Genomic DNA, 21,314 nt, shown 5'->3' with positions numbered 1-21,314 from the left:
ATAAACTGGAGTCCATTGGGACAGTGGAGTTGGTATAAGAGCAGCTATATGCCCTACATACTCCTGTCTTCCTGATTCAGCAGCACGCTTAGCTGCACTATCTGCCATCCGATTTCCCTTGGTTACATCACCATCTCCTCTCAGATGCGCTCGACAATGTATGATACCGACTTCTTTCGGCTCCCACACTGCTTCCAATAGTTGTAGGATTTCAGCTGCGTACTTGATTTCTTTGCCCTCTGAATTCAGTAGTCCTCTTTCTTTATACAAAGCTCCGTGGGCATGAGTGGTTAAAAACGCATACTTAGAGTCCGTATAGATATTCACTCTTAAACCTTCAGCCAATTGTAACGCTCGTGTCAGTGCTATCAATTCTGCCTTTTGTGCTGATGTTCCTTTCGCCAGTGGCCGAGCTTCTATCACCTTGTCTATTGTTGTCACTGCATATCCTGCATAGCGGATCCCTTCTTTCACATAACTACTGCCGTCGGTGTAATATTGAACATCGGGGTTCTGGATGGGAAAATCACGAAGATCTGGTCTACTTGAAAATACTTCATCCATTACTTCCAAACAATCATGTTGACTTTCAGTAGGTTGCGGCAAAAGGGTAGCTGGATTTAAGGTGTTTACAGTCTCTAAATGCACTCTTGGGTTTTCACACAACATTGCTTGATACTTGGTCATACGGCTGTTACTAAACCAATGATTTCCTTTGTAATCCAACAACGTCTGTACTGCATGTGGGACTCGTACATAAAGTTCTTGACCCAGAGTGAGTTTATCGGCTTCAGCTACTAGCAGGGCGGCTGCAGCTACGGCTCTTAGACAAGGTGGAAGTCCGCTGGCCACTGCATCCAGTTGCTTAGACATGTAGGCAACAGGTCTTTGCCATGATCCCAAGTACTGTGTCAATACTCCCACAGCCATTCTTCTTTGCTCGTGTACATATAAGTAGAATGGTCGTGTGTGATCAGGTAGACCTAATGCTGGGGCACTCATCAAAGCCTTCTTCACATCTTCAAATGCCGTTTGCTGTTCTTGGGTCCATAGGAAGGGGTCGTGCTCTGTACCTTTGATAGCTGCGTACAGAGGTTTTGCCAGTATCGCATAGCTGGGAATCCATATCCTACAGAAGCCTGCTGCCCCCAAGAATTCTCGCACTTGTCTTCTATTCTTGGGTATTGGTATTTGGCAGACAGCTTCTTTTCTCTCTGGCCCCATAATCCTTTGACCTTCAGAGATATGGAATCCCAGATACTTGACAGTTGGCAAACACAACTGAGCCTTCTTCCTGGACACCTTGTATCCTGCCTTCCAGAGAATATGTAGTAGATCGTGCGTTGCTTGCTGACATTTTTCTATCAACAAGTCATCTACATATTGTAACAATACACATTCTCCTGGGATAGACTCGAAATCCAGTAGATCTTGACTTAGAGCTGAACCAAATAGGGTAGGTGAATTTTTAAACCCTTGGGGCAGTCTTGTCCAAGTCATTTGGCGTTTTGAGCCCGTTACAGCGTTCTCCCATTGGAAAGCGAAAATACATTGACTTTCTGCGGCAATTCGGAGGCAAAAGAAGGCATCTTTGAGATCTAAGACTGTGAAGTAAGTAGCCCCGCCCGGAATTAAAGCAAGCAGGTTATATGGATTGGGTACAACTGGATGTATGCTAACAACCGCATCATTGACTGCTCTTAAGTCCTGCACAGGTCGATACTCATCTGTGCCGGGCTTTTGAACAGGCAGCAATGGGGTGTTCCAGGGGGAAGTACAGAATTTTAGGATACCATACCGTATGAACTTATCCAGATAGGATTGGATGTTCTTCTTAGCCTTCTGCGGAATGTGATATTGTCTTAGGCTCACTGGATAAACCCCATGTTTCAGTTCAATTTTTATTGGTGGAATATTGCGGGCCAGTCCTGGTGGGTTGTTCTCTGCCCAAACTCCTGGTATGTTAAATAATGTCTCATCACTCCTAGGGTTTTGGCTAGTCAACACTGTATAAAGTCGCCACTCTTCTTCCTTTGGTACGGATAAAGTCATAATACCTGAAGGTCCATTAAACTTTAAAGATGTAGTTCCATCTGGTAGGAACGTAATCTGCGCTTGTAATTTGGATAGCATATCACGTCCCAGCAATTGGACTGGACATTCAGGCATATAAAGGAATTGGTGTTTTACTACGTGGCCTCCCAATGTACAGAGTCGACTTTTAAGAACCGGTCTTTCAGCACTTCTTCCAGTTGCTCCTATCACAGTAATAGTCCTTCCAGATGGAGGAGCAACTAGATTAGTCACCACTGAATGTTCAGCACCAGTGTCGATCATGAACGCACTCCTTTTCCCCCCTATTGATACATCGACCATAGGCTCCGCTCGACCAAGGGGGAAGGAGCCCGGTCGGTATCAATAGTCCTCCATGACAGTGTCAGCCAATCCTACAAAGTCCCTACCTTCTCTATCGCGGGACCTTTGCGCTGCTGGAATATACCTGTCTTCCCTAACACTTCCTCTGTTCCCATTACTCCCTCTATAACCATTACTCCCTCCGGGGCCTCCTCTACCTCTCGCTCTACCTCTAAAGTTTCCGTAGCCTGCCCTGGGTAGGACCCTCTCGTACTGCTCTCTTTGCGGACATTCGTTCCTCCAATGCCCTTCTTCCTTGCAATACGCGCATTGATCCCTACTCAAAGGCTCCCTACTCCATCTATTATTGCCTCTATCTGGGCCCCGTTTATCTACGCCTGCGATCGCTACCGCTAGCATATCAGCCTTTTTACGCATCTTGCGCTCCTCCTCTTTCTTGCTTTCTGTTTCCCTATTCATATACACCTTATTAGCTACCTCCATTAGTTGGGTGATTGACATACCTGCAAACCCTTCTAGCTTTTGTAGCTTGCGCTTAATATCTCCGTAAGCTTGGCTGACAAAGGCGGAGTTCACCATTCGGGAATTGTCTGCGTCTTCCGGATTAAAGGGGGTGTACAAGCGGTACGCCTCCAATAATCGGTCATAAAAGACACTGGGCGCTTCATCGCTTTTCTGAATCACCTCAACTGTCTTCGACATGTTAATGGCTTTCTTTCCTCCGGCTTTCATGCCAGCAATTATAGCGTCTCTATAGGCTCTGAGTTGAACCATATCAGCACCATTTACGTTCCAATCGGGATCAGTGTTGGGATAATGTGTTGCGGCCCATGCTGCTGGATTGGCTTGGTTCAAAGCACGGGCTCTATCCTCTAATGCTTTAATGGCTGCTTGATTTATTCTTGTCCTTTCCTCATTGTTAAATAAAGTCATTAATAACTGCTGGCAATCAGCCCATGTCGGATTATGTGTCTGTACTATTGAGGTGAACAGATCAGTCATGGCTTGTGGTTTCTCAGTATACGAGGAATTGTGGGTCTTCCAGTTTAAAAGATCGGTTGTAGTGAAGGGAACATATACGAAGACAGGGTCAGCTTGTGCCATTTGACCTGCGGCATTAATATAGGCTGACCCGGGATTTAAGCGAAGAGGCATCTGATAGTGCTTTAATTGTTGGGCACCAGTCAACTGTCGGGTTTGGATGGGGCTACGTAGGGAAGCGTCAGTCATGGGTTCCGGTCGGGGAGATATAGGGTATGGGGATGTGGGAGGTTGGTTTTGGGAAAAGGTAGTAAATAGAACACTTCGGGCCGAGCTAGATGAAGCTTGACCGGAAGTCTGAAGTGGCGCCAAATCAGGATATTCGTTTCTAATGGGGGTGGATTCTGGTTCCGGAAGGGGAGATTTAGTACGAGGGGGGGTGGATCCTGTACTGGAGGAGGAAGCGGAAGTGGATGAGGGTAATGAGGGGAGGGGTTACAGGACTTCCTGCGTTTGCGTCACTTCTTCTTAACGGAAAGTAAGGGGGCGGCAAAGGGATCTCGGACTCAGGGGGCGTGTCCAAAATGGGCCTAACACCAGTCCTAGTGGACGAGCAAGTCCTAGCTACCATGAGGCGACACTGCTCCTCGTGGCATGTCTGGAGCCATTTTGGCGAGTCATTTACGGCCTGTCTCCAACAGTCAATATAAGGAAACTGGCCGTAAAGTTCAGGCCTACCTGATACAGCCACGTGTAAGCGCTGTACCAGAGTTGGATCCAAACTGCCACGTGGCGGCCATGCCGCAACCAAAGTAGGCCACTCCCTAGTGCACAAAGTGACCAAACGTACAGGGGACATCTTAACCCCAAAATCACAAACTTTGAATCCCTTTTTAAAATTCTTAACCATACATCCTAAGGGATCCGGAATCGTTGACTGCGACGCACCCATATTTAACAGTGGAACGTTGTCGACAACGATTACTATACACGCGTACTATTCAACAGTCACACCCGTTTCCTCTGGCAACAGCACCACGTGGTACGGTTACCAAGTGAAACGTACACAATAACAATAAACACTCAGGGAATTCCCGTACACACACAGCTGTTACACCAGTCACTATATAATCAATATTATGCCCTTTGGCGTAACTATACAGTCACCCACGCTATAATTCTCTATATACGAATTACCCGTCTATAACACACCCCAGTAACATCGTCTTTTACAAATAGCGGTTACAGTACGGTTAGCATAGGTCAAAGCACAAGTTAAGGTCACAATACAATTATTAGTGGTTATGGTGTTAAACATGCAATGGACGACAATGATTAGTACTTATTATATAATGTCAGTAAATATACAGGGTTATGGTACCGTGCACTATAATACAGCAACACACTATTAACACTCTCGCTAGACGGCTGAGCTCGCGCTATCTAACAAGATATACACTTTACTAAAACAATCGTTAACACATTTACAATTCCCAACTAAACTATTGGCCAGTACCTTGAATGGACTACCTAAAACTATATACACCCGTTTTGGTTAGCCACACTGCCCAATCACCACATATATAGCGAGCTAGAGAACCGAATTTACACAGGCGCCTCTTAGTCGCACTATCAAAAGTCTAGTGGGTTCCAAATTTACACGCCTTCCCACTTAGCCCAGATAGGATGAGAACTAGCGAACCGAATTTACACAGGCGCCGCTTAGTCTCCCGGTCCCTCCGACCTAGCGAACGTAATATACACCCTAGAACGCTAGTCTAGACAAGACACCGGTGTCCGGCTAGGGCTATCTTACACCAGGACCCCGCCTGACTAACCAAATCAAACGGTCTGACTAAAGAGCGTTCGATCGAGCGGTGCGCCTTCGCTCCTTCCCTCCGACAGAGGGGGCAGATACAGATTCAAAACCCCTTTGGGCCTACCGCACAATCGGTATACCCCTAGTGGGTCCTGCCGTCTAAAACAGCAGTTGTCTTACCTCCTCGTTCCTGAACCTGAGTTCACACTCATCGACGGGGACACCCCAGCACTTCTCACGTAGAGGCCGATGATCTCCTGGACAACAGACCAGTGGCGCCGAGACGAAGGGAGGTCCACGCAGAAGTTCAGGGGTGCAGCCGTAGAGAACGTGGGCAAAGATAGACCGTCTCACGCCTCTGCCTCTCAGCTACCGTTGAACGATGAGCTTCCCGGCCAATGCACCAAATGATACCGGAGAAACTGACGGAAGCCAAGCACAGAGAGATGGACACAGGTTTCTTCAGGAAGGAAGAGATTCTTTATTGGATCACCGATCGGGACTCAGAGGGACTAGCGTCACCAAAATACAGCAAAGTCTGAGTACTGAATACATAGAGTACATTCCTTATATAGCACTGTAGCTCCTCCCACAATTAACTACACCCACACATACCCTTAACCTATTTAATAAATAGAGTCTAAACTCATCCATCCGGTCTAACCACGTGGCTCATCTGATACAAAGGAGAGGGACGCGTAATTCCAGTTCTTACATTCCTGCACCTGGTCAGTACAGTGATAACAGTATCTTAGCTACGTGTTATTAACTAACTGATACTACAAACACATATACATACATATGCCTTGTGGCAATCTTAGCCTGCTAAACTTGTATTTTACTGGAATTACATCACAATATAGGACGATCACTGTTTGAAATGAGTTATTAAAGATACACTAGTTACCAGAGATACTACAGCTTAATGTAGTGGTTCTGGTGTCTATAGCATAGCCCTGCAGGATTTCCATTTCAGAGAAAAGGTAGTGTTTTACGTTGCTGCCTAGTAACTCCCCTAGTGACAGTCACTCAGACAGCAACTAGAGGCACTTCCAAGTTCAGTGCTGCATTGTTGGCAGCAACTACATTCAGCGTCTCCACACTCTGCATGAAGACTCTGAACACTTGGCATAGAGATGCACTGATTCAATGCAGCTCTATGAGCAGTTGCTGATTGGCACAGCGTGGCGTTTTGCAGCGCATGAGCAATAGCCTCCCAATGCTTTCCTATGGAAAAATTAGATTGGCTAAAGTAGTAAAGATTGATGACCTCAGCCACAGAGCTGCAGCAAGAGAAGCACGGCGATGGAGAAAGGGTGAGTAAAACTGAGTAAAGCTATCTTAACTCCTTACTGTGGGGGGGCTGAGAACCTAAACCGGTACTCCAGAACTAAAGTGTTCTGACTACATGTTTGTATTCCTAATACTATAGTGTTCCTTTAACCATCATGTACTTTTTCTTTCTTGGTTATATATGGATACACACAATGAACAGGTGTATGAACAGATATTAACCTTATAATCATCAACTGTTTGATTCTAGTAAATAACTGAATGAAGACACTTTGAAAAGAAACAGAGCTGAAACTGTTACAAAAGGTAATTTCAAAAAAATTCAGCCCAATAAAAAACGGACCACTATAGGCACCCAGACCACTTCAGCTCAATGAAGTTGTCTGGGTGCCAGGTCCCCCTAGTTTTAACCCTGCAGCTGAAAACATAGCAGTTTCAGAGAAACTCACTGACAACCACTAGAGGCTGCTTCCGCAATTTACACTGAGTAAATTGGACTTATTTGACGATAAACATCCTCACGTCCAGCGTCAAATAAGATCCCCACAGGAAAGCATGGAGTAATGCTTTCCTATAGGCGGGTTTGAATGTGCATTCGGCTCCACTCGGGAGCCGATGTCGGCGGGGGAGAAGAGATCACCAGCGCCGAAGGATCCCGGCGGTGGATTCAGGTAAGTGGCTGAAGGGGTTTTAAACCCATCAGCGCCGAGGGAGGAGGGGGGCTCTCCAAGAGTCTATAGTGCCAGGAAAACTGGTTTGTTTTCCTGGCACTATAGGATCCTTTATAGCTGCATTGTCCATGCAGTGGAGAATCAGTTTTGAACGTAAATGACAAGAGTACCCAAGCCATAAGAACAATTTTTTTTTTCTGTGAGTTCTAGAACAGCGAGCATCAGAAGGATCAGTACATTGCCAGAGAGTAAGAGGAAAATAATGAGCGAGCAGTATGTCATCTATCTAACAAAGGGCATGCAGAGAGAGGAGTCTCTTGGCTGACTGACACACACACATACAATCACAAGAACTAGTAATCATACTGCTATTACTTATTTGTTACAACTGAATATTATCCTTCACATGGATCCAAAATGTGTTAGGTGATACAGCAGTATGGTTAACATTTTATTTTGCTCTTTAATTGGTGAAATCTTTCAATATATTAAAACAAAGTGTGTGAGCCATTATTTCAGAATTTGAGCCTAGTCAATTGTAAGATTAACAGCTGTTTCATTATTAGTCATGATATGTGCAGATTGATTGCGGAGGACATATATTTACTCTGAACAGGGTGTGGACAGGGCGCAGAACTGCTGCAGAACTACAAATCCCATTAAACTGTGCCTCTGCTTGTACTAAATCACCACAGTTCCACAGCGGCTCATGCTATAATAATGCAGTCAAATTCTGGGATCTAGTATTTTTATAGCACAAAACAGTAACTGCAATAATCACACCTAAAAAGGCAAATCTTCCTTACTCTCCACAAAACAGTAGGGATGACACCTCCACCACTGACAATGGAGAGTGTGGCTCATATTCAAAAGTAAGTTACTTGATAAGGAGTTACAGGTCTATAGATATTAAGGAGCCTTGTAAAAATAAATAAAAATACAAAGTAAAAACTGAGGTGGGAGAGGGATAAATGTTACCATTTCTTGTGCAACATCATCAGGAGTTTCTTTTTCCAGATCAAAAGTAAACTCAATGGCTCCATTATCTTTGGGTTTCCCTTTTAACTTTTTGTGATCTTCTACCCAGAGTCTTAAGGCAATGGAAGATTTTCTCCCATGGTCTTCCTCAGCAAGTTCCACTCTCACCCCAGTATCTTCAGCAAAGAAGGCATGGCTTAATAAATCTTTAATCTCATATCTGAAAAACAAAATGCAAAAGGATTCTGCGCATTTTTTTCTAGAATTGTATTATTTAACTTTATGTTGCATAAGTTGAATGGCTGTTGCACATATTTTAGAGCATTTTAAGAATAACCGTTGACATTTTGAACATTTGTACAAGTACCTCTGTAATTCTGACATGCTAGCTCACCAAACATATTGTAGAAAAAAAAAATATATACTATACAACAAATGTGCTTCCGATTCACAATCACATATGCATGCCAAGTCGTTATTCTTTTTAATAATGCAACAACGGCATATTAACTACCCAGAGATACGTTCAGGACACACAGAGTTTATTAAATTTGTAATATGATTTCCCAAGCAAAGCAATTTCAGGAAACTAATCGTGTTTAGACAAAAGTGATTCCTCACTAGCTTTCGAATATTTTGCATCACCTATTTTTCAGAAACCCTGACCTGCACACATTTGTATACATAGCATCAAAGTGTAGTGTCTAGGATTTAAGGGTTCGAGGCTATGCATTTTCTTTCCCTGAGAGTATTTTGTTTTCGATAAAAGAAACTGCTTTAAGTGACAGCACATTATTTACCATGGCTGTCCGCAGTTTAGCTGACTCATTGCAAATAAATTGTCAAGACATGAGCTGCATAAGAAGAAGCAAAATTCTGCAGCTGGTCGATATAAAGACATCTCTATTAGGAGCATCACGAATCTTGACCAAAGATAAACATCTACACAGAAAACATGGGCACATCCAATAGATTCTCCATACATCCTCACCTTTCTTGTTTATTTTTACAGATACACTCCCCAATAATTTCCTTGATTTCTGGGTCTGACACCTTCTCAAAGCTTGCTGGCTTGACACCCTGCAGATATTTGAAAAAGAAAGACATTGTATTCAATATTTAAATATGTGTGCAAATGTCTATTACTCAAACAGATCAGGAAGTAGAGAGGGAAATAAGTATAAATCATAGAAATTAACATTATTTGTATTCTCAGTGTTGGTGACCTATCCTTGGAGTCACATGGACAGGCACATGAGTCATAGATCTAATCCTTCATAATACAGATTTAGGAACAGTGCACACAAAAATACAGTTTTAGAAGGCTACTTAAAATCACCTATCTAGATCTAACCTTCAGCGTAATTGATTGCAATATGAGATATATTGTAATGTGCCTCTGGCTATTACATTCTAAAAGAAAAAAACGAATTCATTTTTAAGGAACAAATACATTAAAAAAAAGCAGGTCCTGGGCCTGAACAGCAGATCTGTTGGGTTTAACTTTCAGGAGCATCGAAAAGTGGTGGACTCATTGACTCGTCAAGATGGAAGAAATATAAAAAAAAAAAAAAAAAGTATTCTGGAGCTTGACAGGAAGTACAGTGCTGGGCAGGTAGGCTTATCTGTAAAGCAAGAGAAATGCATCACCAGCTCTTTCAAATCTTAACATTTGAAGGGACACTCCACTGCCAAAAAAATAAGAATAAATAAATCATTTAAAAAAATAAATATACCCCATATAAACCGTTGTTTTTATTCGGGGCCTATTGAAACAGCTTGTAAAACCTGCAGATCTCCTCTGCTGCCTTTGCAAGCCCTCCCCTTCTAACCTGCCCAGACTCTCTGTGGCTGTCCAATCACAGAATTCCCACTGCAGCTCAATGAGAAGTCTGTGCAAGGCAGGTGCTCTGGCCAATTGCTGTTGCGAGACACTGATGAACACAAATATGTATATTGTATTGCAGTAAATGCTAACAGTATTAAGACATTCAAAGTTAAAAAAGGAACATGGAAAATAAAATTCCTTAGATTTTATTATTTTACATTATCTGCCAGTTTGATGAAAAAATAAAATCGGAATTAATCTGTATTAAATTGTGTGTATAGGGAGATTTCTAGAATCAAGTGAAACTATTGATTTTTCAATTGAGGTGCAATTTCTTTTGATATTATTATTATTATTTTATTTATAGAGCGCCGTCAAATTCCGCAGCGCTTTACAATGGGTGGACGAACAGACATGTAGTTGTAACCAGACAAGTTGGACACACAGGAACAGAGGGGTTGAGGGCCCTGCTCAATGAGCTTACATGCTAGAGGGAGTGGGGTAAAATGACACAAAAGGTAAGGATAGTATTAGACTAGTGACAGTTGCAGAAGAGGAATCAGTTGGGAGCTATTAAGAGTTTAATTGATACGCTTTTATGAAGAAGTGGGTTTTTAATGATTTTTTGAAGGAGTGGAGACTGGGTGAGCATCTAACGGAGGAGGGAAGCGAGTTCCACAGGAACGGTGCAGCCCTCAAGAAGTCTTGAAGGCGAGCATCAGAGGTGGGAGTACGGACAGAAGATAGACGTAAGTCTTCAGCAGATCGTAAGGGCCTAGACGGGACATACTTGTGCGTAAGGGAGGATAGATAGGTGGGAGCAGCATTATGTAGACATTTGAAAGCAAGAACCATAATTTTAAATTGAGCTCTATATTTTATAGGAAGCCAATGTAGGGACTGACAGAAGGGTGAGGCATGGGAGGTGCGGGCGGACAGGAAGATGAGCCTCGCCGCCGCATTCATTATGGACTGTAACGGCGCAAGTTGGGAGCACGTAAGACCACTGAGAAGCGGATTACAGTAGTCAAGGCGAGAAAGTACGGTGGAATGGACCAACACCTTAGTCGCATCTGGCATTAAGTAGGGGCGGATGCGCGCAATGTTTTTGAGATGGAAATGACAGGATTTGGCGATAGAGTGAACATGAGGCTTGAAGGAGAGGTCGGAGTCAAAGAGAACACCTAGCCAGCGAGCCTGCGTGGTGGAGCTGATGGTCGCACCATTGACTTGGAGGGAGACAGACACAGGAGTAACAACACTTGAGGGAGGAAAGACCAGAATTTCAGTTTTGGTCAAGTTTAGTTTAAGGAAGTGGGCAGCCATCCAGTTAGAAACAGCAGATAGGCAGTCAAAGACACTAGTCAAGAGGGACGGGGAGAGATCAGGAGAGGACAGGTAGATTTGCGTGTCATCTGCATAGAAATGATATTGGGAGCCAAAGGAGCTAATGAGTTTACCAAGGGAGGCAGTATATATGTAGAACAGTAGGGGACCAAGGACTGAACCTTGAGGGACACCAACAGAGAGGAGTTGAGGAGAAGAAGCAGAGCCAGAGAAAAACACTGAAAGAGCGCTGGGAGAGGTAGGAGGAGCACCAGGAGAGAGCAATATCTTGTAGACTGATATTGCCAAGGATGAGAAGAAGCTGTTGATGATCAACAGTGTCAAAAGCCGCAGACAGGTCAAGGAGAATTAGGATAGAGTAGTGACCACGAGATTTTGCAGCGAGTAGATCATTGGATACTTTGGTCAGTGCCGTTTCCACAGAGTGCTTAGCGCGGAAACCAGACTGAAGCGGGTCTAGCAGAGAGTTTGATTCGAGGAAGTCTGTCAATCTCGCATACACAATTCTTTCAAGGATCTTGGATGCAAAAGGCAGTAGCGAGATAGGACGATAGTTGGATGGGGAGTTAGGGTCAAGATTGGGCTTCTTTAGAATTGGGGTTACAGTTGCATGTTTGAAGGGCGATGGAAATATACCAGAGGAGAGAGAGAGATTGAGAATTTTAGTGAGAGGTGGAGAAAGAGAAGAAGACAGTACGGATGAGATCCGAGGGAATTGAATCTAGGGAGCAGGTGGTGGGGCGGGAGGACTGGAGCAGAGCAGAAACCTCTTCCAATGTAGCGGGTGCAAATGAACAAAGAACAGCAGAGGGAGTGAAGTTAGGGGAAGTATTGCAAGGGGGAGGAGAAAGATGAGAGATCTCTTCTCTGATTGTAGAGATCTTGTCAGTGAAGTGAGTTGCAAAGTCTGAGGCAGTCAAGTTAGTAGGTGGAGGAGGTACAGCAGGGCGAAGAAGAGAGTTAAATGTGTGAAATAGTCGTTTGGGTTCGCGGGCGAGTGTGGGTATGAGGGTATTGAAGTCATTAACTTTTGCAGAGGAAAGAGCCAAGCTGTATGAGCTCAGCATAAATTTATAGTGGAGAAAGTCAGATGCACAGTGCACAGTGAGACTAGTTTTTTATAGAATAGTTTTTTATAGCTTGGATGAATGTAGTGGTTTGTTCTTTTTTTAAGTATTGTACACACAGAGAGAGACATGATAGGAAGGACATTTTTGAGAATATTTTGAGCCAAAATGTAGATTAAGTATTTTGAACCAATGAAGGCCTTAGCCGCTGGCATGAAGATCATTTATGACTGTTGCTCGTATGATTTGTATTTTAATTCTCAGATTTATTTAGAATAGAATGCTCAGAAAAAAAAAAAAAGATTATCTATATCCCAGAGAGTTACTGAGTGACGCCAGTGACTGGCTGGAAAAGTCCTGTAAATTGTAAGACAGAGGGAACACTTCACGCCTCAGCAGCTCAGAAATTGACCTTGATCAGCAGATGGCTCAGAGACACCCACGTGGCTGATCATTTTCAGATTGATCTTTACTTGTCCAACAGCAGAAAATAATCATTAACTTCCATCAGCGATGCCACATGCCATATACTCACAGGGACAAGAGAGCCCTAGCATGTATTAGATTATAATTCACAGAATTAATATTTAATTGCGCAGTTACACATTCTGCAGTGGAGGAGGGGGTTAAATATACAAATGGGTATGGGCATTGCACCTGAACATGAAAAAAGAGATATGCATAGCAGCTAAGTACCCTGATTTAAAGGGACACTAAAGCATGTCATCTTACTGAAGTGCTTTATGTGCGAAGAATGTGTTCTGTCTTTTACATTTTACAAATAGTGCAGATTGCAATAAAAAAATTTCACTTTTAAAAAATTAAGCTTGTTACGGAGCTAAATTCAAGAAGCAGCAATTGCTCAGAGCACCTGCCTTGCAAAGACTTCTCATTGAGCTGCATTGTAAGTCTGATTCGACAGAGTCTGGGTGGGGTTAGAAGGGAGGGCTTAACAAGAGATCTGTAGTTTCTGCAAGTTTTTTTTAGATGTTGCATACTGAAATGAATGCATGTTTTCTTTGGGGGCATGCCTAGTCGACAGTGATTTTTTTTTCTATTTGGGCAGTGGAGTGTCCCTTTAAAGGCAGATACAGAACTGTGGTTTAGGTTTGAAACAAAATAAGTAAGAGAATGCACACCAGAATACACAAATACTCAACCAGGTTTAATAAATCAATAATATATAAAGTGATACAAAATAGGCAAAAAATAATAAACAATAAATTTACCAAAGTTCTCACAAGCCTAACAGGGCAGAAACAGGAATCAAAAATAACCCCCCAACGTTTCGGCACCTCCAGGAGGTGCCGAAACGTTTGGGGGTTATTAATAGAGTACGTGTCATACTTGTTTACACGTAGAATATAAAATTTTTCAAGCCCTAGTTTGTAATAAAACCTTTTTTTGCATTTTCAGATATAGATTGTAGTCTAGATTGTTACTCTTGTTCTGTACGGTTTACTACCCATTTAGTAATTTGTGCATAGGGTCCATGGTATCATTTGTACATTCACATGTTCAGTATGACATTTTGTTTATAGCAAGATTAGCTAGTCGCCAATAACGTATTGTTTATTTTAAGGAGGGATGCTCGCTATAGAATTATACTTGCCAGGTATTTTAAGCCTTTACCGAGTAATAAGAAAATAAATCCCTTTAAAAACTGTCATACGGGCGATAAGTGCTGTTTTTAAATATTTATAATTTTAAGTCATAGCTAGGATACAAGAAAATGTGAAAATAACATTTAATTACACCACTATAAGATATACAATCCTTTTATAAAGAAGAGGGGTTATTTCAGAATGATTAGTATCCCTATAGCTGCACACAAGCAAAGAAGGTACACTATGGAAGAAAAAGGTCTCTCCAAGCTACTGCTTATCTCTGTGCCTCTCTAAAAGTTTCATCCTAGCTAACATATCCTGATATCTCTCCACCAGTCTGTATATTCTGAACTTACATGTGGGCTGTTCTCTATGTACGTGTAGTGTGGCGTTTGAGGATGCTGTTGCTCATAATGACATGTATGTGTGGGAAAATTGTAAATTGAAGGGAAGGGGAGATTGAGTGGATGTAGGCAGTGTGTATGTGTGTTTATATAGCTGTGTGTCACTTTAAATGCACTTTTCCGTTTCTAATTTCAGTGAAATGCTCAATACATAGAAACATAGAATGTGACGGCAGATAAGAACCATTCGGCCCATCTAGTCTGCCCAATTTTCTAAATACTTTCATTAGTCCCTGGCCTTATCTTATAGTTAGGATAGCCTTATATCTATCCCACGCATGCTTAAACTCCTTAACTGTGTTAACCTCTACCACTTCAGCTGGAAGGCTATTCCATGCATCCACTACCCTCTCAGTAAAGTAATACTTCCTGGTATTCTTTTTAAACCTTTGCCCCTCTAATTTAAGACTATGTCCTCTTCTTGTGGTAGTTTTTCACCTTTTAAATATAGTCACTTCCTTTACTGTGTTGATTCCCTTTATGTATTTAAATGTTTCTATCATATCCCCCCGTCTCGTCTTTCCTCCAAGCGATAAGATCATTTAACCGTTCCTGGTAAGTTTTATCCTGCAATCCATGAACCAGTTTAGTAACCCTTCTCTGAACTCTCTCTAAGGTATCAATATCCTTCTGAAGATACGGTCTCCAGTACTGCGTACAATACTGGAGACCGTATCACCAGTGTTCTGTACAATGGCATGAGCACTTCCCTCTTTCTACTGCGAATACCTCTCCCTATACAACCAAGCATTCTGCTAGCATTTCCTGGGAAACCAAGCTACAGCCCATTGACTAACAAGGTCCCTCAGGGAGCTGACCATGATTTGCACATGCAGTGCACGTGAAATCAGCAAGCTCCATCACTATAGTGAGGCAGTGCAGAGCTAGTTGGCAAAATCTTTTGGTCTCCCTACCGACTTGAGGAAAGTAAGGACTCCTCTCTGCATATCCATTGGGGTACCCATACCGCAGGTTGAGAGTACAGAAACCTAAATTATCTAGATAATTCAATATGTGTGCTAATGGATAGGCAGGAACAGTACGTGTATAAGGTGCTGGACTTCACCTTAAATCTTTGGACTTAAGTGGGAGATATACTTGGCATCAGGAAAGTGTCAAATATTCAAGAATTCCAAATTTGTTAGTTTAGAATATGTTCAACATATCATGTAATATTTATACAAGTTGAGCCAAATTTCAGAGTAGGATTTAACAGGTAAAAACTTAAATTGTTAGTAATTACATTTTTTGTTGCATGTACATACTATAACTAAGTCTTGGTAGATTCATAATGGGTAATTTCACAAAGAAACAACAGATACAAAAAGTGGAATTGACGCAAACAGAAAAAACTTCCTGAAATGTGGTTTTAACAGGATGGGGCAACTGCCTTTACAGCCAGATACACAATGAATATCCAGGATTCCCCTGGACTTACAAGGAAGGAGAGGCATGACTGCTGCCCATAGAAGGGGAGGGGAAAAAGTGGGTACAATGTTGCAAAAGGGGGACAAGATAAAAGGGGATCAGAGGGGAGGGATTAACCAATTGCAAGAAGCAGCCTAGGTTAACAAGCTTGCTTTGTCTTGCTCCTTTATGGATTGCATAAAAAATATATATATTTTTTTTTTTTTTTTTATTCCACTATTTGTATCTGTTTCTTTGTGAAAAAAAAATAATAATAATATATTATCTATATATATATATATATATATATATATATATATATATATATACACACATATATATATATATATATATATATATATATATATATATATATATATATATATATATATATATATACACACACACACACACACACATATATATATATATATACATACAGAGGGGAAAAAAAGGAAACTTTTGTGTCTGTTCCAAGTATCTGGAGCTTTAGGTTGTTACTTCGTGTACATTCCTGACGAAAATGGCTGCAGTCTCCCAAGCTACCTTACAGAAAATTCTGCAAGCTTACATGGCTTCCCATGGGCCGGGGTCCCTGGATGCAGTGCTGGCTCGGGGGAGTGGCCCGGGACGCAGCAGGAGTGCCAGGGGGATCATTGGTGACAGAGGTGGAATGGTGGCAGGAGCAATCCGGGTCTCCAGGAGTAGGCAATTTTGGTTGCAGGACCAAGATGGCTGTCACATTGGTTGAAGCCAGGCACTGGGGGTGCATTCAATGCTCCTCTAGGACCACTGGATTGGCAATTGTAATAATAGCCGCATATGCATCAAATGTCCAAAAATCTCACTCTACGAAAAGCAATTGACAGGACAAGGCAGACTTGATGAATACAGAAGGAGGATAGGGCTGCAGTCTTACCGCTGGGTTAAAGTACATTTAAACATTTTATTTCTAAAGCAGGCTTCTAAAACTAAACAAATGTAAAAACAAAAAAAGGACTAAGTAAACAAATATTGCTTATTTAAAAAGAACACTCCACTCACCATAACCACTACAACTCACTATAGTGGGTATGTTGCCACGAGTGCCCTAGTACCCCCACACATTCTAAGTAGTCAGTGTATATGCTGGGTGCCGCTCTACACCTTTACAACTAGTGTAGGAGAAATGGAAATTCCTACACAATGTACTGTATTAGAGGACTTCGCTCAGGAGTGCTAACAGAAGCTCCTAATTGGTTTCTTCTGGCAATACAGTAAAACTGCACATTTTAGAGTGGCCTTTTATTGTGGCTGGCCTAAGGCACACCTGTGCAATAATCATGCTGATTAGATCTAATCAGCATCCTGATATGCCACACCTGTGAGGTGGATGGATCATCTCGGCAAACGAGAAGTGCTCCCTAGCACAGATTTAGACAGATTTGTGAACAATATGTTAGAGAAATAGGCCTAGATCTTTGAGTGCAGCTCATGAAAAATGGGGGCAAAAACAAAAGTGTTGTGTTTGTAAATTTGTTCAGTGTAGATTTTCAAAACAGTGATAAGTATGTGTGTGCAGTAAGTAGCTCTCAGAAATGCTATATACAGTGACAGACAATATGCCCTATAGGCTTAAAGGATGCTATAAGAATCAGGAATACAAAGCTGTATTCATGGAACTTTAGCTCCCCATGTCTCCTGCCTCCCTCACGCCCCCCTTCCCAGTGAATAAAGGGTTAAAACCCTTTATTTACTTTATGCAAAACAGCTAAAGTGCAAAACGTGGCACTTTATCAAAGTGCAATAAATACTAAAGTGCAGCTAGTATAGTTCCACAGAATAAAGAACACAGCAAACAACGTGAACAGCGCACAATAAAATATTTACTTATCTGATACCAGCGTCGATGTCCCTTGGCGCTTGGTTGACTCTCCTCCCCCTCCGACGTCCCACGCACGCATTAGACCTCTCGGACAAAAACCATGCAAAGCGTGAGGACGTCCAGCATCAGATATCGGATCAAATGTCTGTTACAATGCAGGAAGCACCTCCACTGGCTGTCTGGGAGACAGCCACTGAAGGCAGACTTAGAGCTGCAATGTAAAGTGCAAAAAGGGACACTGCACCCAGAGCACTTCAGTGAGTTTAAGTGGTCTGGGTGCCTATAGTGTCCCTTTAACCCCTTAAGGACACATGCCATGTGTGACATGTCATGATTCCCTTTTATTCCAGAAGTTTGGTCCTTAGGGGTTAAGTGGTGTGTCGATTTGTATGTAGACTGTGTCTCTCTGTGCATTGCCATTTAAAAGACATATGAATTAGTGATGCCATGAGTAGTGTGTTCTTGGAATCAAAGGTGCTTATAATTTATATAAAACATGAATACCACAGGATTGTTACTTCAATCACACACAAGAGGCTCATGCAGGATCTAGAAGTATATTAACAGATTACACAGACTTAGGGACTTTAAACATTCAATCTCTCTTTACAGGAAGTGTTTATGAAGGCTGTGCAAGTCACATGTAAGAAGGTGTGCCTAGGGCTGCATAAACAAAGTGATTTAACTCCTAATTAGCAAAGAATTGAGCAGTGAGACTGCATGGGCATGATCTATACACAATTAAACTAAATGTTTTTTGGTGCCTATAGGTGTCCCTATAGTGTCCCTTTAAGCAAGATGCTTACAACATTTGTGGGGAGTGTGCGAACAAAAATATTCAGACTGAACAGATTTCTCAATCTAGCACCATTCATTCTAACAGAATCATGACATCTGCCCAGCACAGTTCCCGAATCATAATTTATCCTCAAACACTTTGCCTGCATCTCCACACCATTATGTGTGATGGAAAAAGCCATCTGTAATTACACATGTTCCCCAGGGCATATGTCTGGATCCATTAGCTGTGACCTATGACCAAATTCCTTCTGTACAAGGTCATAAATTAATCAAAAAAAATTACACAGTGGGTAAAAAAAAAAAAAAAAATCTTCCTTAATTCTATCTTTCTCTGGCTTTTAATTATACTCATTCTTCTAAACTCACTTCCTATATACGGCTTCCTTCCTATCACCACTCTTGGACACTTTATTTTTTCTACGGTGTGCCATTTTATGAATGCTTCTATAACACGAGGTGGAGGAGTAAGAGGACTTGGCCCCTTAATTCTACGCTTATTCCCATGAGTGTCTGTACTATCACCTAATAGACAAAATAAATTGTAGAAATTATTTTTAGTGGATATTGATGCTGAGTTGCGGATGAGTGTCTCTGAGGAGAAAAGCACTATACCTCCACAGCTATCTACTTCCTGGTTTCCCAGGGGGAAAAGGCTGTGAAACAGAATGGCCTCTCTCAGGGGGCATGGGTGGGGTAATGTGATGGTATTTTGGCATACTACTGTTGTATTATTTTAGTGTTACATTTCTCAGTTTATGTTCATGCTGCTGGGAAAAATATAATTTTGTATGTGAATTTATATTGCCTGTGTAGTACTAAAACTATTTCAAAATTAAAACAAAAACAAAAACGCACACAGCATCTGAATGAGCATATAAAGCAAAGGGTTACTCGTATATATCAAAATCTGTAAAAAAAAATAAAAATACATTTAGTATGGAATGATGAAACATCTCACATATTCTCAAGGGCAAATTGCCATGGAAATCAAATTCATTACAGGGTTACTCCTACCAAAAACAGTATTTTACTAAAACACTTTTTTGGTAGGAGTAACCCTAGCAGCAAGGGGGTGGAGGGAGGACTGTCCATCGCCAGCATGCATAGCGTTTCTTACTGAAGCACTGCGCATACAGACATACTATGACCACTTCAAATCAATGTATTCCTGTATTTGTAGAGTGTTCTAACCAAACATGTTTGTCGCTTTAAAAGCCCAAAGCAAATCCTGGTGCCCACATTGCTTTCTTTGTGAGCGTTATGCAAATCTCAAACTCTTGAACACAAGGGATTCAAGAAGTTTCTACTTAAAGCTGTAAAATTAAAGTTAGCTTAATTATTTAAAGACTATAAAGTATTCTACTTGCACAAGATAATTAAACAAAAAAACAAAACAAAAAATAACCCACAAACTAAACTATCCTTGTCTGAATGTATTGTTGCTGTAAAGTTTTCTACTGAATAATAGCTAATTCGCTTCATATACATAAGGCAAAGAGTAATAAAGTTGCTCCATTATCTTACTTGCTTCTTCATTAAAGATTTTTTTTACCTCAAAAGTATTTTTTTATATAACAATCATTTTGTTAATTAAGTAGATGTATATTTTGAAATGTAAAAAAAAAAAAAAAAAACTCATACCTTCACGTCCTCAGACCTTTTAGTTTTCATTCATTGTGAATGTATATGGCTGAAGCATCAAGGCATATACTAAAAAGGCAGGGATTAGATTCTCTCTTTTTTAATTTTTTTATATTTACATTTTTACGTAAAAAGAAAAACGAAATCAATTTTCTTTCAAAACTTGATATGTTTATATCATCAACAATATTTGAGGCGACAACTGTCCTTTAAATTGTTGTTCTCTCAAAGACAGCTAAGTAGAAAGCCCACATTTATTCATTTATTTTTTTATTTTTTTTATTATTTATTTTTGTTGTGCGGGAGGTTACAAACAGATCAACAGACGCAACAACAGCGTATCTCAGGAGTCACATAGGTCAGACAGTGGCGTGATAATTTGCACAATTTTTTTTTGTTTTTATGAGCTTAGCTAAACATTTATTCCAGCAAAGTAAGATTTAGTTAAAATAACTAATGTGAAGAGAAAACATAGATTATTGACACACGTTTAGTTGCATCGCCTTTATACCATGCTATTTCAATAGAGGGCTATTTATTCTGGATAAACTAGTGGCATGGTTGTGGCTGAGACAATGGTTCCAGCTAAAGTTAAAGTAAAGCCCCCCTAGCTACATTAGCATCTTAGCTTAATATGCAGACCTCCATGTTGGCTGCGAGTGATGGGAGTTGTAAGAAGCAAAACTGAACATTAAACAAAAGGTTGAATAATAGAAATATGCCTTGACGGGGCTGGGTGAATACCCCCTGCTGTAGGTGGTGAGGCTGGTGCGATCTCCCTGGTGACCGGGTGCCGAGATCCCCATGGCTTTTCTGAGTTGCTGTGGGTGCTGAGTTTAGCTTCACCTGCTTTGTTTGGGGTGGTCTGGTGCTCGTCTTTGGCGGTCTCCTCTGCTTCCCCGCCTTGCCTGGGAGATGCCGGTTTTTGACCACCCTCCGCCTTCCATCATCCGCTTTTTTGGGTTGTGTGTCCTGCCTCTGCCCCCGCCGGTTCAGGTTAGTGCCCTTTTGCTGCTTCTGCCGTTGGGGTTGCTCTGCTATTTTTCCCGGTTTGGCATCTTGTGGGGTACCCTGTGGCAAAGTCTGGGGGATCTCTTCAGGCTCTGAGCCCCTCATGCGGGCTTCTAGAGACTCCCAGAAGGCATTGAATATGCTGTTCAGTCGCTTCTCGGTTTCCCGCCAAGTGTTGGAAGTGACGGCGGTGCGAGAGGCATCGGCCATCTTGGAGGT

General features: G+C 41.7%; 1 protein-coding gene across 1 annotated transcript in view; it reads right to left on the bottom strand.

Annotated features, from left to right (window-relative positions):
• Positions 1–21,314, bottom strand: part of WNK2 (WNK lysine deficient protein kinase 2) — a 184,370-nt gene that overhangs the window by 74,658 nt on the left and 88,398 nt on the right. The window contains exons 6-7 of the mRNA XM_063426920.1: positions 9,110–9,198; positions 8,119–8,338 (exon numbers count right to left, since the gene is read on the bottom strand). Coding sequence (XP_063282990.1) covers positions 8,119–8,338; positions 9,110–9,198 — 309 coding nt within the window. The remainder of the gene's footprint in view (positions 1–8,118; positions 8,339–9,109; positions 9,199–21,314) is intronic.

This window comes from Pelobates fuscus, chromosome 7 (assembly GCF_036172605.1).
Source record: "Pelobates fuscus isolate aPelFus1 chromosome 7, aPelFus1.pri, whole genome shotgun sequence".
Classification (NCBI taxonomy): Eukaryota; Metazoa; Chordata; class Amphibia; order Anura; family Pelobatidae; genus Pelobates; species Pelobates fuscus.
Note: the sequence above shows the minus strand (reverse complement) of the source record. Positions and strands in the feature narration are given on the sequence as shown.